Here is an 18,045-nt window from a genome sequence, read left to right as displayed (position 1 = left end):
CTTCATCGTCATCATCATCATCATCATCATCATCATCATCATCATCATCATCATCATCATCATCATTGTAAGGTTAGGTTATTATGATGTATTCCTATGAATCACAAAATGATCTTGGTGTTTCCATAAGTGTTATGGTTACGCTAAGCCTTTTAGTCTCCTCAGTCAGTAACAGAATGTTTATTGTGGAAGGTGTTCTCTTACCATTCTTTCCTAATGATTTTTCCAGTGTTGTGTGTGGGAACTGCCCACATTCAAGCAAATGTTACAGTGACAATGCAAGTATCATTGCCATCATCATACCCACAGTGGTGTGCTCATATTTCTTCAACTATATTTGTGAATTTCAGTTTTTCTCTGTTGTCCAAATTTCTTTGATGGTCTAGCCTAATGAAACACAGTAGTTGTCTCCAAAAATGTGTTTGCTGTACCTGTGATCTTTGGGGGGTCCCATTCTGGCTTGAATTCCAAATTTCTCTGTGTAATTCAGTGCTGCTGTTGAGGCAATGTTATACTGTATAGGCCTAATTTTGTATTAAATGACATTTATGTTCCAAAATAACTTTTTAGTTGTAGAGTTTGTTTCATAGTATTTCCAGTTGTGTAAGTGTTCACTGTGTGGACTATTTTAGAAATAAGTACTGTACCTGATTACAAGACTAGAAGAAGGTGGGAGGGAGGGAGGAAGAGAGAAGGAACTGGATTTTTTATCTGCTCAAGACTAGACACGAAACAGGAGTGAGGAAATCTCCTATGGTCCTTCTTCAAATAAGAGAATGGAGAGCAACAGCACTTACATTGTGTAGAGGAATGCAAGGTACTCGTTACAACTTGAAGATTACTTCTGGAATGAAGTTAAAGGCAGCATCTTTGTCTCATGAAAATCTACCATATTACACAGTACCCTGAAGATGATGATCATATTGTGACATGATGTCTGAATTCATAGAATTCAAAATGTAGTGACTGTAGATTTCTGAATATGGGGACTGCAGATTTTGCAGTGTGGAACCATAGATTTCTGAATGTTGGGACCACAGATTTCTGAATGTGGGGACTGCAGATTTTGGAATGTGGGAACCGCAGATTTTGGACTGTGGAACCACAGATTTTTTAATGCGGGGACCACAGATTTCAGATTTTGGAATGTAGGACTGCATATTTTAGAATGTGAGGATGGCAGATTTTGGAATGTGAGGACTGCATATTTTGGAATGTGGGGACTGCAGGTTTCTGAATGTGGGATGGGGACCGCAGATTTCAGAATGTGGGACTGCATATTTTAGAATGTGAGGACTGAAGATTTAAGAATGTAGGACCACAGATTTTTGAATGTGGGGATTGCAGATTTTGGAATGCGAGGACCACTGGAATGTTGCAAAGTTATCCATTTACTAGGCATCAGAAACATGAATTCCCATGAGCCACAATAGATGATACATTGCTGAGCTCAGCATTTGCTAGACAGTCCACAGTGAAGTCTGCTCGTACCTCCTGGGTTACCTCACTTCAACAAGGAACTGTGTATGATGATGGAGTGCTAAGGAATTAAGGTAGAAGAGTCAAGTGGCTAATTGTGAATGGTTGGGAATGGTTGTAAACAGATATAGATAAGAGGAATCAGTGCCAAATAAATCCATTTCCAAACTGAACCTATTTTGTAGTCCCTATCACACAACAGTGTGATCACCATGAGCACCCCAAACCTCAGTTTAGGCAATTTGGTGCCACACCAGAACTTTCTGTTCTTTTCAGGTGAGTGCCTTTCATGATTAAATATGTGAAACAGATAGTTTCCCAATATACCCTATCTATGGTAAATGTTGCCTATTTCTCACAAGGTAATTTATATGCTTCATTTCTGCTAACTGTAAGTGAAATGAGAATCAGCACACTCAGATCTGAGGGTGTGTTTCTTAGTTCAGAACTTGTTAGATTTGCACAATTTTTTTTGCTTTAAGTTATGCATTTTCGGTATTTACAGATCTTGTCGATCATGGGACAGGAAGCTCTGTCTGCACAAGTTGTGCTGTACAATGAGGATGGACAAAATGAAACACTCGCTGAAAAGGTGGACATGTCTGTACAAGCTAACATGGCCTGTTTGCGTGTTGTTTTTCTCAACTGGTTTGTTAGCAGCTTACTGGTAAGTAATGTGCTTATTGTGAGAATTGTTGAATAACTCTGTAGAAACCTTTTACAGTGAAACTCACATTTATAGGTTTGCTGAGGAACAGTAGATTTGAGCTCTAGAAAAACTAAAGAAAATCTTAAATGGAGGAAATTCAGCATTAGATTTTTGACTTGGGATGGTTTAGACTGATTGTATGTAGGGGGGGGGAGACCTTAAATCAACGAACATTAAAGGGGGTCTACCATATTCTCAAGATTTTGAAATTATTTCTGCAAAGCTATTCATGAAGTTTTAGGAATCTGCATTAACAGAAATGCATAAGGTACAATTTTGTAATAAGCATTGAAATGAATCAAAGTTGGCCTATTTTTCTTCTTGAGGGTTTTCTGTGACTAGATACCAGCTGGTAGTTTCAGCAGTTATGAGATTCAGTACTGTTTATATTTGGTCCTCAAAGTATTTAGATGTGCTGTCATTTGCAAACAAGAATGTATATTCACACAAAAAGAAGACTAGGAAGATGATATGTGATATGAAGATTGGAGAAGAGGACTGCATATTCTGTCCTGATATTCAGTGACTACTTGATGCAGATCCTTGTATGTTCCAGGAGTTATGTTCTATGAAAGTACTGGAAGAACCCTTAACCATCATATGCAAAGGTCTCAAATATATAACTTTCTTAACAAACTGCATTTTTTGAAAGAGAGTTTGGTACTTGATTACAATTTCTGACCGCATTAAAACATTCACATCCACATCCAACCAGTAGTTGAATAAGTGTTCCCATATGTAGATTACCGTATCCAACTTAGGTCAGACAGTAGTGCGTGCAAACAGATTCCAGTCTCTCATAGTTTACAGAAAGAGTCTTTCCTTATTTTGCCATTCAGTGATTGCATTAAAAGTACCCTGACATTTAAAAGCTCTGGGCTAGGGATTTAAATTGCGCATTGCGAGGCTGGTAGCAGACGTGTTTGTCATATAACTTCAGAGATTTACTTTGTTATTTCATAATAATTCATAAGCACATCCAAAGCAAGGTGAACATTTATGTGGAAAGTAATTGAACTATTCATTTAGCAGAACATGTTCCTGTCTGTTCAGTAGCTAGAGACTTGAACTGTGAAGGATGGATATCACTGGCTCTTTTTTTTTAATATAAGTTTATTTTCTATCTTCATGCCAAATTTCATATATTTACATACAACATTCCATTAGTTAGCACTGTCAAACTGAAAGCCAAGTGAAAATTTATGTTTAACCACTGTGTTTTATTGTACATTCTGCAGACAATTGTTTTAGTTGAATATATTGTGACATGACGCCTGAAAGCCCATATAGCAGAGCCAGAGTAGACATTCAGTGCTAGGTAGTGGCTTGGTAAACAGGTTCCTGCAGAAATGAACACACATGCAACAATAGAACAACTGCCAGTTCTATACAATGGCGAGGTAAACACACCTCTATAATGATAGAGGAATTGTAAGGAAAAGGTGTTTCCTGTTGGATCCGCCCCAAGGCCATATAACAAGGATCCAAGGCCAGTAGAATTATAATTGAGGAAGTTTCTTGAGATGGCAGTCGAAGATTAAGAAGAGATGGCAAGGAAGGAATTAGTCTGTTATAAGAAGACTTCATATGTGCTGCAGTCATAGTGAGACTGGTATAATTACTGTGCTAAAATCTGTTGCCAGGATAAGGCTAGTGAAGACTGAGGACCCTAGCAAACAGTAAAGTGTGTAAATCAGCAGTAGCGCTGTATTATTTAGGTCGTTCAAAAATGATTGACACTCCCCCCATTACTCCGGAAAAGTAGCAGTGTCAAATCCAAGCATGTGTATGTGGGAAGACATACTATAGTGCCACCTATGACCATGAGATGACATTGCTACTGTGCACAGGTCGAACAATGCTGCGTCATATGTGGCGGTGTGCAGGTGCAGTCATGGACAATGCTCAGACAACATGGAAGCAGACAATCAAGGGCAACAGTGGACTGTGGTTTCTCTGGAGGGAAGGAGTGGCTGCTCCATCAACAAGTCATGGTTCTGGCACGAGACTTCAGAAAGGAAATGCCAGTCCATGGAGTGGAAGCCCTCCTCCCAAGAAGTCACGACCAGGACTATTTGTCCAGAAGCAAATGGTGACTGTGTTCTGGGATCAGGAGGGGATCCTTCTGTTGGATTGGCTGCCCCCCCCCCCAAATACAACCATCAACAGTGATTGGTACTGCAATTCAGTCCTCCAACTCCGCCGACGCGTTCAGCAAGACTGCCACGGAAAATGGCGTGGTGTTCTCCAACATGACAATGCGCGGCCACATGGCAGTCGGCAGACCATTGCCACCCTGGGTGCTCTAGGGTACACTGTGCTGCCTCATCTGCCATACTTGCCTGATCTTGCCCCTAGCGACTACACTCTATTCGATGCAATGAGAGATGTCATGTAGGTAAGACGTTCACCTCCAACGACTAGCTTCAGGCAGTTGTCCAGCAACAGTGCCGGGATACCCCAAAAAAATGGTTTGTTATGCAAATAAGGAAACTGCCAGAATGATGGCAAAGGTGCATGGACATTGGCAGGGAATACCTCTAATATAATCTGTATGTATTTTGTTCCAATGAATGCTTACTGTGAAGAAAAAACATTTAGTATCAATCATTTTTGAATGCCCCTTGCACTTGTGGTTAAAAGTTGAGTGTATAAGTGCAGTAAATCCAATCATCCAAACCAAACCCTGTATGTAGTCATACATCTGCGAACCCTACATTGAACAGTGTTAGGATCAGTCCCACATCACAAGTTCATTTTTGCAGGTTTTAAGAAATTAGAAAGGATGAACTTTGGTTGGCATTTAATGGTATAATGTTCACACCATATGAAGATCAGAGTTGTAAGGGTGTAGTGGGCAGAGAGCTGGGGAGAATGGGAGAGAAGTTGTACATGGGTCATAGTCATGTGGTAGGGGATAAAGAAAGCAACAGTGGAGGGAGGCCAGGACAGGCAGGAAGGGCTTGGGGTTGATGGGTGCCTGGTGGGTGCTGAGTTGGTACCCCAATAAGGGCAGTGTGAACAGACCTCTCCTTTGATCCTGATGATGGAGGTAACCTGTTTCTACAGAATGTCAGTTGACTTTTTAATGGTCTACACAGCGGTATATCCCAGAAGAGAGAGGTCTTGTTTCCTTTTTTGTTGCCATGAATCATTGAACGTGTATGTGATAAAATGTATGACTGAGGTTTAGCTGGGTACAATAATTCCAACTGTTTTCTGTTCTTTTGTAGAAATTCCTGAACTCCTTCCAGCAAGCACAGCAGGCAATTATGGATGCAGCAGCTGGTGCAGCTGAAGCAGCAAAACATAACATGCAGGAAGCATATCAAAAGGCAGTCAAGTTGTCTTTAAACATTAAACTGCAGGTACTTCAATTTACATTTGAGTTCATGAACTGTATCTTTCTTGTATTTTTATTTTTGTGTTGGGTGTGAAAAATGATTACTTATTTCTGGCTTCATTTGTACTGCATATTGAACTTCTGCTAGTTTTTTGATAAATAAGTAAAGCAATTTAGGAAACAATTAATGGATAACATATGAATGTTCCATGTAAAAAAGCAAATGGAATATTGAAATTTAGGAAGGTATATACATTTGGGCATGACAATAATAAATCAGAATTGTAAGTTTTGGAAATGCTCAGTACCATTCAGTTAAGAATATTTTATCTTTTTGTCTTCTGTCTAAATATATAGAGATTAAAATATATTATTATCTTGTGTATAGGTCTACAGCCCTATGTTGGACCTTGGCCACTTTCTTGGTTTCATGATCTCTTACACAGTTGGTAGGACTGCTTTGTTGGGGGATCAGCCCATTGCAAGACCGCTACCTACGCAGGACAACACAGACACAGAATAAACACATAGACATCCTTGCCTTGATTGGGATTTGAACCCATGATCCTAATATTTGAGTGGCGAAGACAGTTCATGCCCTAGACCACATGGCCACTGTGATCGGTGATTAAAATATGCAAAACTGTACTTTATCCATTGTTTATTATGGGTATAAATTATCTTTCACTTGGGAAAGAACATAAATGAGAATTTCCATTGTGTTCTTCTGGGTTACAATACTGGATATATATGTCACGTATTACTGGTATCTTGGAAGAAGTGTCTGCCACTATCTTCTGCAACAGCAGAAGATAGATATTTTTGCTTAAAGCAAGGTACAACGATGGAAGGGAGTGGTAGATCACTGGCAGTTTTGACACTAAATAGTCGATCACAATCTGTTTGAAGTTGGACATGCCTGTTGTAGGTGAATGTAAATGTTGTAGAATTGTAACCTGCAGCTTTCTTATCTTCACGTGCAGGCCCCAATCATAATCATTCCAGTGAACTCTAGGAGTCTTGATGTGCTGATTATGGACTTTGGAAATCTCACCATTTACAACAAGTTCAGGACTTTGAACATTTGCAATTCTGCAGGCTATCCTGCTGTCATAGATGAATTAAACTTGGATCTACAGAATTTGAAGTTATCCAGGTAAATCTTATTAATTTTCATGTTATAATGAAAACAGCAGGAACTTGAAATGTGGTTATTTGTCTTCTAGCCTGTATGTATACACATTAGGGATTTAAAAGAAGATTCCTCATGTTTTGGGTTATCTCAGCTGTCGTCATTAACTTATTAGTGGAGTTAAACTAGAAAATAATATGTATATTAGAATAAAATACTTGGTATTTATTTTATCATGCAATGCTGATGTCACAGATTGAATACACCCTTTGTGCAAGTTGAAATTGGTCACTGGATGGTATTGAACAGTTTGAAATATCAGTAGTAAGGATACATTTTGGTTCTAAGGGAAGGGCTACCCTGTTGTTAACAAAAATGTCTAACATCTATACACTAAGCATTTCTGTCCATAGCTCTTGTTATGCATACCCATAATGTTCACTTTTGTCTACAGGGCAAAGCTGGATAATGAAGCCAAAGAGGTAATTAATGAAAGCCTTATCCTACAACCAATAACATTCGGCCTGGTAATGCTACGCAACCTGTCAGCTGGCTGGTACAAAGAAATCCCTGATATAGACCTGTCTGGTAGATTGGAGAGTATTAATGTGAGTATTTCTGTACAAAGAAGCCTTGGGAAATAATGTTATACTTTAGCATCCTGTTGCACTAGTATTGTTGCCTTTTGTACGTACGTGTAACCACCATCTTAAATGCAGCAACTGTAACAGTTAGATGTTTTGCATATTCCATTAACAAAGTCGTATTATCATTCTAATGAAAATAGCTCATTCTGGCATGTAACAGTGATTCTTCATACTACATGGGAGTGTGGAGGGAACATACTGGTGTTCCAGTTGAAGGCTGGATTTGTCTGTCTGGCAATTTGCATGGCATCTATTTAAATACTGCCTTTTTATGACTAACGGTTTTGTTGGCCGTCAACGGTATATAGTTGCCATATACACAACAGTGACTTTGCAATAAAATAAAATGATTATGCGATTTTGTATTTATTTTGTATTCACCTGATGATCTGTTTAGATTGAAACATGTAGTGGTACAGTATAACTGCAGTATATTAATCCGGACACTGTTGTCTGTTCTGTTTTGTTGTTAAGTCATTATTGTGTCTCAGTCCTTATATGTCGTGGTTTTATAATATGACAGGATGTAAAGAATAAAGAATTGTTAGCAGCATTAAAGAAAAGGTTATACTTTGTTAATTGTACTAATGATTATGTTATACAGAAGCTTTGGAAACCTTAGGACTTTCCAGAATAAGTGCCTGTGTGTTGTATTGGCATAAGGTGTGATGCAATTATGTATTACCTATTAAACTGTGTAGTATATTCTAATATGATTGAGAAAGCTGTAATATACACCAAGATGTACTCTCTGAAGAATGTATCTTTCATGTTACTAATTACACTATTCTCCATTTTTGTATAATTTTTGTTTCAGTACTGTTTATTTTAAAATTGCTTGTGTTGTCTTTATAATCAGTATTTCTTTATTCCATGTACAGATGGTTCACTGATGTCACCAAGTAGATTAATATATTGGTAACACTTTGGATTTGTTGTATTTGGGTGGTTCTCAGTTTGATTCTCAGCTTGGACATCATGTGTTCTGTCTGAGCTTTCTGTGGTTTTCCTCAGTCTCTCCAGAAAAATACCAGGATAGTATCTCAATCAGGCCACAGCTGCTTGCTACAAAATCCTTTCCAATACATTATTCTCCAATTATCCTACCATTTTAAATTACATAGTATAAGTTTCTGACAGTGCTGTAAAATGAACAAATAATGTGCGTATATGGTACACAGTTGTCCCACAAACTTACAGTGACTGATGCCTAACTGATGCTGACTGATGTCTATTTGACTGTCCTGATGATACTGAAATGACTAAAGAGTCGGTTGCACAACAGACCTGTTAGGCATTAAGTTGCCTCTTGTTTAATGTATTGCAGATGCAGTCAATAATTGAAGTACAATTGAAGTGTAACATTGATATGTACATAACAGATATATCCAACATTTATTTTGTGACATATTTGGGTTCTTCATCCCATAGAATAATGTTTAATTTTACATATTTATATATAGCTTTCCTCTTTTCTCTTCTCCAGGTAACACTAAGTCAGGAAGATTTCTCTAAGGTGATGCATGTGTTAAAAGATAACTTTGCTGAAAGTGTTGTGGTAGAACCCTCAACTCCAGATACAGCAGAATCTGAAAAGAAGTTGACTGAATCTAAAAAGTCATTGGAGAGACCTAACACCCTTGAAGGTATCTTCAGTGATTCCTTACACAGCAACAAGTAGAAAGTCGCTACTATCATTTTATTTGTCTTGCAGTATTGAAATGTAACACAAAAGTACAAGCAAATTGGTACAAATATGGTATTGTATTGTATTGTATTGTATTCGTTACACGTTCCAGCACATCCATACAAGGCCAAAGCCATTGGATACAGAACCTGTCACACCACAAGCTTGCTAAATCAGCAAGTAGTCAACAGAACAATGCATATACCGTATTTACGCATGTGTAGGCTGCGTGCGTGTATAGGCCGCAGCACAATTTTCAGACAAATTATAGAAAAAATAATTTTCTTGGAATATTATTTCAGGAGTAGAAATTACTCCAAAATTTGGCAACGTTAATTTTTTTTAAATGAAGTGTGATTTCGAATATTTCGAATATAAGCCGCACCCCAGTTTTCCTCTTGAATTTTTGGCAAAAAATGTGCGGCCTATACATGCGTAAATACGGTAAATCCACAACCATAAATAGCGCATGAAACTCTTACACATCACTGCAGCTACATAACCTACCATGTGTATATAAGATAATACAAAATTAGAACCTATACATGACAATAGATCAAATAATGGGTCATAGCTAAACAAGAAACTATCCCTAATTAAAATATTTTTCTAAAGTTTAATAGGATTTAGTATGTAAAAAGGCACTTAAAGCTGCTCTAAATTGCTTGATATTATGGATTAACGCTTGTATATTTAAAGGAAGATGATTAAAATGTTTAATACCAAAATAATAATGTCCTCTCTGGTAAGCTGTCAAATTTGTCTGAGGACAATAGAGATCAAAATTACGCCTAGTATTAAGGCCATGAATTTATGACGTCATGTGATATAAACCCATATTATTCACAACAAACATCAATAAGTAGTTGTCAGTTGTGTGCCCTGTTGAAGATATTTCTGTGACTCATGACTTTTGACTTTTCAGGTTTCAAGTCAGTAACTTTGGAATCAGAAGTTGAGGACAAAGATAAAGAAACAGCAGCTGCAGTTCCTGTATATACTTCAATCAAATTTACCTTTACAATGGATAGTCTTATTGTGGATCTTTTCGCTGGAGGTTCAAAGGAGGTGTGTTCACACAGTTTTTATTTGCGTTTCTTTCATACACTTGTCTTTCCTTTCAGTTTCCTCTTATTTTCTTTTACAAAGGTTTCCATCGCTCACTTTACATTTGACAGTTGGGTTGTACACAAGGGTACATGAGTCATTTTATTTGTGGCTACTGAATTATACAGAGGGGTACATGAATCAGTTTACATGTGTCCACTGAATTGTACAAAGGCATATGTGAATCACTTTACATGTGGCCTCTGAATTGTATACAAGGGTACAAGAATCAGTTTCAATGTGAACACTGAATTGTACAAAGCATGCATGAATTGGTTTATCTGCGTCCACTGAATTGTACAGAGGATGCATGAATCAGTTTACCTGTGGCTGCTAATTGTACAGAGGGATACATGAATCAAATTACATGTGGCCACTGAATTGTTCAAAAGATACATGAATCAGTTTACATGTGACTGCTGAGTTGTACAGAGGGATACATAAATCAGTTTTCTTGTGGGTCCTGACCTATGCAGAGGGGTACATGAATAAGTTTGTCTGTGACCATAGAATTGCACAGAGGGATACATGAATCAACTTACATACATACATACATTACATTGCATTACATTCCGTACATCCAAAGTAAGTCAGAATGACTGTAGGATGTGGAACCCATCATACAAATACAAAAGACATAAATACAGTACAACTGAGACACACACACACACAAAAAAACATCCGCATATATAAGTCAATACTGTCAACTTATGCTACGTACATAACCTTTTAAAAGGGTGAGTCATTTTTAGACAGTAGGAATTCATCAACAGAGTAGAATGAGTGTGTATTTAAGTATCGTTTCAGTGCTAATTTAAATTGCACCTTTTCATTCATTAGACTTTTGAGACTAGATGGTAGATTATTGAAAATTTTAATGCCAGAATAATATGCGCTTTTCTGAAAACATGTCAGGTTAGCAACCGGTCTATGGAGATGGTGCTTGTTTCTTGTGTTAACACTGTGTACATCCAAATTGGTCTGAAAACATTCTTGGTTATTTATAATGAAGCTTAATAATGAAAAAAATATATATTCACATGGAAGAGGTAAGATCTGTAATCCCTTAAATAGTTCTCTACAAGAATTTTGAGGTTTTATGCCCATCATGATTTCTACAATTTTCTTTTGTAATGTAAATACCTTTTTGCTGTCAGATGAGTTATCCCAAAATATTATTCCATACTTAATTACAGAGTGAAAGTAGGCAAAATAAACTGACTTCTGTGTATCAATGTTGCTGACATGTAACAAAGCTCTTACTGCATAACATTCCCCACCTAACTTCGGAACAAACTGATCGATATGGTATTTCCAATTTAAATGAGTAACAGTTTGTAAGCCAAGGAATTTTGTATGTACTGACTCTTCTGTATATTTATTATTATATCCAATGCTTAATGAATATTGAGGTGTATTATTTGTTTTATCTAGATTCAGGGCCAGTTTGTTAGCAGTAAACCATTTACTCATTTGAGAGAGAACGCTGTTCAGTGACATACAGAAATCATCTAAATTCTTACTAGAAATTATTACACTAGTGTTATCAGCAAATATTATGGGTATTGAACAGGTATTTATTGTTGTGGCAAGGTCATATATATAGATTATAAAAAGCAAAGGTCCTAAAATTGACCCCTGAGGAACTCCATGCTCTGTTGTTCCCCATTTTGAATAAGTACTTTAGGTTGCATTAGATGATTTTATTTCAATCTTTTTCTTTTCTGTCTACAAGGTAGGATCTGAACCAACCTGCCAATATTCCCTGAATTCCCTGAATATTCCCTGAATAAAATTGTAATTTAGTTAACAAAATTTCATGATTAACAGAGTCAAAAGCTTTAGCTAAATCACAGAATATTCCACCTACATGCATTTTCTGGTTAATAGATTTTAATACACTGTCTGTTAGCATAAAGGCTGCATTTTCAGTGAATATTCCCTTCCTGAAGCCAGATTGTTCTGGGACCAGTATATTATTAGTCTGCAAATAATGGCTTAATCTACTATACATAACTTTCTCAAGTACTTTAGAAAAAGTAGTTAATAGCGAGATTGGTCTATAGTTTGACATACTAGATTTGTCACCTTTTTTGTATAATGGTCTTCCTATTGAAATCTTAAGACGGTTAGGGAAGATCCCAGTCAAGAGCGAGTGATTAGAAATGTGAGTTAATGGGAGGCTGATCAGTGATGTACAGACTTTTAAAATTGTACTTGTTATTCCATTATAACCTGATAAGTTTTTGCCTTGAAAGAAAGTAATATGCTTTTTATCTCAGTTTCTGTCATTGGAAAGGACATAATACCAGGGAATTTTCTAGGAAAAACATCTTTTAGAAATGAAATGGCATCACCTTTTGTCCCTTGATGCAAGTTTAGGCTTTCCATAATCAAAAAAGAAGTACAGTGAAACGTCGCTTAACGAGCACCTCTCATAAAGAGTAATTCGCATGGCGAGCAAAATAAATTGTAAAAAAATGACCCACTTAATGAGTGACATTTCGCATAACGAGTGATGAGAGGGGAAGTCCCGGATTGTGCACTTGCTACATCAGTCTGTGTTTAGCACTCGTTCCGCTAGCATCTTAGTGTCGCTTGTGATCACACATTTTTCCAAACTTATGTTCAGACATATTATTTGTGATTTTTTTTGTGCAAAGTTTAATAACCCTTGTAAAAATGTCCCTGAAGAAAAAGCCACAAAAAGACAGCCATGAGAGAATAAAAATAACCGTAGAAATAAAATGTAAAATCATTGAAAAGCGAGAACGGGGTGTAAGCGTAGCTAATCTAGCATGCACATACAACCGGTCTACATCAACAATTTGCACAATTTGGAGTTGCATTGTGTTTCACAGAAAGAAGTTGTGGAGGAGAGTTTGTCAGAGGAGGAGGTAACAGCAAAGCAACAATCTTCTGGCGCAATAAGAGATGCTGAAAGCATGGGAAACTGTTGCATCGTACATTGAGAAATGTCACCCTAATAAGGCAGTGGCTATGCGCGCTACAAATTTATTTAATGATAATGCTGTGTCGCATTTTCACCATATTTTGAAGCGTTGGCAAAACCAATGTCTCTAGACAGCTTTCTAGTAAAAAAGAATTAAATATGTATCATAAATAATAAACCGATTATTTCGATTTTTTTTTTGTTTTCTGCAAATCAAATTCACATTCCGGGTTGGTTCATTCTGCATAGAAGAAAAGATGAAGATAATTAACGCTCCTTAACAATATATATAATTTTCTTTGAATAAACGTTATACATAAAATTTTTTTGAGTATTTTTTTCGGCATGGAATGCATTATCATATTTTACATTAATTTATATGGGAAAAATTGTTTCGCATTATGAGTAAGATTCTGGAAAGAATTATGCTCGTTAAGTGAGGTTCCACTGTATTGAAGGCATCTGCAATTATTTCTGGGTCCTTTACTTTTTCACCATTTATAAGAACTGATGGTATCTCTTCAGTGTTCTGTGATTTTCCTGACTTGTGTTTTATTATATTCCAGTTTTTTTTTTCTTATTATCTAATTTTGCTGTTAGCCTACAGTCATGCTGCCTTTGAGCCCCTTTTATTACTCTGCTTAGAATTTTGCCATACTTATTGTAATACGCTCTCATGTTTGGATTATTACTACTTCTACTATATATACGTGTATATATAGACTCCTTTTATGTTTGCAATATGTTTTAGTTCCTTGTGTAATTCAGTCATTTTTTATTTTCCCTACACTTTTATTTTGAACTGGAAAACTACCTTCAAAGATATTTAGAAAGATATGTAAACAAGAATTAAACTTATAGTTTGTATCCTTATTTTCAAAAACAGGTTCCCATGTTTCATTTTCTAATAGATGTTGAAAGTGTGCAATGGTTTCATTATTTATTCTTCTGGTTCTCAGTTTCAGGGGTGTTAAATTAGCCCCTGTAGCTATATTACTTTGTGTGAGAAACTGGGCATCATGCGACTACTGAATTGTACAGAAGGATACGTGAATCACTTTACGTGCAACTATGGGATTGCGCAGAGGGATACACGAACCAATTTACACATGACCCCTTAATTTAACAGAGGACATATGAATGAGTTTACCTATGGCCAGTGAATTGTAGGGATACTTGATACAAGAAAGCAGTCTTCTGGGATTTGGCACCGTGTATATGTGGTGTTAACCGACGTTTCGGAGGAACGTATCGCCTCCATCTTCAGGGTTGAAGAAAAAGTATAAGAATTCTGCAAGCGACAACACCGTGAGAAACGGTAAAGCAGACTTAACACCACATATACACGGTGCCAAATCCCAGAAGACTGCTTTCTTCATAGTCACCGCCATGAAAGCGTCAAATCTTACATACTTGATACAGTTTAGGTGTGACCACTGAATTGTACAGAAGGGTACATGAATCAGTTTTCATGTGTGTCATGAGCCATGAAGAAGGGTACATGAATCAGTTTGTGTGGCCACTGAATTGTACATAGGGAAACATGAATTTACAAATTTTTTTCTTTCAAAATATTTTATAGGATATCTCAGCCCTCTAATGTTCAAGTCAAAGTGATGGTATAGAAACCAGTCATCTATTTTATTTTATTTTATTTGTAGTTTATTTAATTATGCTGTCATTATCTCATGCTTTATAGTATCAGTTGGCTGGATAATAGTGAATAGGAAAGGATAAGGAGGGTAGTGATAATTTAAGATACCATCCTAGAATTTGCCTGGAGGAAGTGAGGAAAAACCACAGATGGTCTCAGTTAGGATAATCAGGGTCCCAGCCAAGGCTCAAATTGAATACATCCCAAATACAAGTCAGAATTGTCACCACTTTAGCCAACTTCCTGGGTGCCAGTCATATTGTTCAAGTAACCAAGCGAGCAACCAGTAGACAAGCTCCACAATGCAGGGTCTTTATTTAAAAGGTTACAGATGCTCACCTGTGCTACAAATTCTTCACTTCTGTGAAACCTAAAGGTTTATTATTACTGTTTACATGAATACACCATTGAGTCATATCACAATCAAGTTAAATGCAGTTTTCATCTCACTTCCTTTACTCTTTGATTTATGTTAATATTATCCTTCTGTCTAAGCCTGCATCTCAGTTATCCTATTTGAGGTTTACAGACTAAAATTTTTATGCATTTCACATTTCCTCCATGAGTTCTACGTGTCTTATGTATCTCATCTTTTTTGGTTTAAGTATTCTAGTCATATCTGAAGATGTTTGTTATGTATCTTCATCTGTCTATTACTTCCCTTTTCTTAGGTCCACAATTTTTTTGAGCACTTGCTGTCAAAGACCTTCAGTATATTGTCACGTGTTGCCTATGTGACACGACCAAGAACTTCACGCCGGTTTTGGATCTATCAAATTTATTCCACACTCACTCTTAGACTTACACAGTTCACAGTTTCATTGTCCCAATTACTTATTCTGCTGTAGTCACTTCCATTCACTCGATACAACTCAACTCATAGCTGCTGGATTTCATCTCATACTGAAAACTGCTCTTAACTCTCTCTCTCTGGTTCTACACTGATGAATACTCCTTGTTATGTAGCTTCTGCACTGACAACACAGAAAACAGTTAAATGGTAGCTATCACTATTGCGTAACATCGTGTTTACCGATTGCCTATCAATAGTCTCTGCATGGACTCCCCTGTTGTGTGACATCACAGCCTAGCAGGGAGGGGTGTTTACTGAGCATTGCGTAGTTATGGGATGGGTGGGGTACGTGACGTCACTTGCACTTCCTATTGCGCAGTCCAAGCATTCACAGAGTTGTCGCCTAGCAATGCACTAATACAATCCACAACTGTCATGTTGTGCATGTGCCCCAAGGCCTCTGTGGCTCAACAGTTCCTGCATAGAGCCAATACGCCACAATATGTTTACCTGTTATAAATTTTGTTTGTACTACATTGGATTTGAAGTTCAAACAGCAGTGGGATATAACACCATGCAGCCTGGTAGAAGGTCACCAGTGTTCTGCCAAAACATCAGTGAACTTCTGCTGGACCACACAGTGTCATATCCCATAAGACAGTACTCTTACTTATACTGTTATCTATTCCAGGTTCGAACAAACATGTTGAAATAGAAATTAATATTAAGAGAGAGGATTAGTGCCTTAGAACACAGGTGTTATTTACATCTACATTTATTTTGGGTCTTTCTTTGACATGTTATGTTGAATTTGGTGTAAGAAAGTTGTGATAGTATGATTGTTTGTTAAAATGGTAATTAAGATTGTTTAAACTTCAGTGGAGGCAAAGTGTCTGTGTTTACAATCTGAAATATCCAGAAACAGTGTATGTGTATGTTCCAAGTTCTGTTCATGTGAGATTACTTGTTTCAGCTTCATGGTGTGTCTTCAACAGCACACTTACCAGAGAATGGACTGGCCTGCTTTAGCTTGCATATCCTCTCGCTGAAGGGAAAAATTCTGTCTGATGGCTCTATAATTACCTCCATCCTACTTGTTGATTGTCTCTTGGATGATACCCGTGTCAAGAGTGACTCAAAGATTAAGCGTCTGATGGAAAGAAAGCCAGAGAACCCTGGTGCTTCAGGAAGTGCAGTTGAAGCTCCTTTCAGAAGTATGATTGATCTGACTTATCAGCAGAAAGGTTCTGAAATGTTTGGTAAGTATTGTGATATACTGTAATCAAACAAGATCTGGGATAGCACGGTTGATATAGCGACTGACTACAGGCTGGACAACCAAGGGGTCAGAGTTTAAGTCCCAGTGGGGGAAAGAATTTTCACTTCTCCATGTCATTCATACTGGCCCTGGGGTCCAGTTAGCCTCCTATTCAATGGGTACGGGAGGCTCTTTCCCTTGGAGTAAAGTGACTAGGACGTGAAACTGACCACTCACCTCCAACTAGTGCTGAGGTCAAGAAAACGTGGGTCTATACATCCACTCCCCATATGTCTTCATGGAGTAGTGCTTAATTAGCTAAGCACAAGGGCAACTTTACCTTACCCTTACTATAATGAAACAGAAATTTGTGAATTGAAAGAATCTCGAGGCTATGGACTACATAATGACGTTTCAGGATAATATTCTTGTTCTTTGACTTTTGCATGTGTTTACTTGGTAATTTCATGTTTCAGGGTTCGCTCACATCCTAGTTGTTACTTTTCAGGCACTAGGTTGTAATTGCCACCTTCAGGTTGAATGAGGTAGGAGGATTCAGTCATATAGCATGATGCTATTCAGTGGCCCAATATATGCCTTTCATTGGGAGTAACTTTGGGAGCGTGGCATGTGGTGCATCAAAATGAGAAGGGGCTTTGTGATTAACAAAATTCTTACACTTAAAGATTGAAATTGTGGGGATGTTTGACCGTGATAGTATTTTAATGATGTGAGGTTGGTAAGTGTGAGAGTTTGGTAGTGCTTTTGTCAAATTTGATTCTGTGAGCAGATGGATACAGACTAAGTAAAATCAGGTTCCACCTCTTTTCTTCAATGCTGTCTTAGTCACAGCACCCTGTCCCATTATATAGGGCCGTACTCCACACCCCCACTTTTATTTCCTCTCTGAGACCTATATATCAGGCCATATCCTCTTTCCATCTCATTCTCCCTGAAGATGACAGTTGCTGTGTATGCAGAAATGTTTGAATAGATTCAGTACTTACACAGTGTTTTATAATTTTATAGTATCTTTTTTGCTCAAGATGTACGTATGATGGCATAATGGGAGGTTTTGTCTGTTCAGATTCATGTTTAACCCTTTGACGTGGTCATTTAAATTCCGCGGCCGCGGCTCCTGCGGTAATATATTCAGCCGGCCATTTAAATTTTGCTCGAAAATTATTTATTCATCATTGTTCTTAAATTCTATGAGATAGGAACATGAAACTTTCACTAAAATGATCTTAAATTGTGGTTTTATAACCTTACCTTATAATATG

General features: G+C 37.3%; 1 protein-coding gene across 1 annotated transcript in view; it reads left to right on the top strand.

Moving 5' to 3' along the window:
* Window positions 1–18,045, top strand: part of LOC111871223 (vacuolar protein sorting-associated protein 13) — a gene marked incomplete in the record, with an annotated part of 172,647 nt that overhangs the window by 57,003 nt on the left and 97,599 nt on the right. The window contains 7 exon segments of the mRNA XM_023864160.2: window positions 1,985–2,146; window positions 5,422–5,556; window positions 6,515–6,687; window positions 7,118–7,271; window positions 8,797–8,956; window positions 9,923–10,065; window positions 16,478–16,763. Of these exon segments, the coding sequence (XP_023719928.2) occupies window positions 1,985–2,146; window positions 5,422–5,556; window positions 6,515–6,687; window positions 7,118–7,271; window positions 8,797–8,956; window positions 9,923–10,065; window positions 16,478–16,763 (1,213 nt within the window).

Source organism: Cryptotermes secundus, unplaced genomic scaffold (genome assembly GCF_002891405.2).
Source record: "Cryptotermes secundus unplaced genomic scaffold, Csec_1.0 scaffold649, whole genome shotgun sequence".
NCBI classification, from domain to species: domain Eukaryota; kingdom Metazoa; phylum Arthropoda; class Insecta; order Blattodea; family Kalotermitidae; genus Cryptotermes; species Cryptotermes secundus.
Note: the sequence above shows the minus strand (reverse complement) of the source record. Positions and strands in the feature narration are given on the sequence as shown.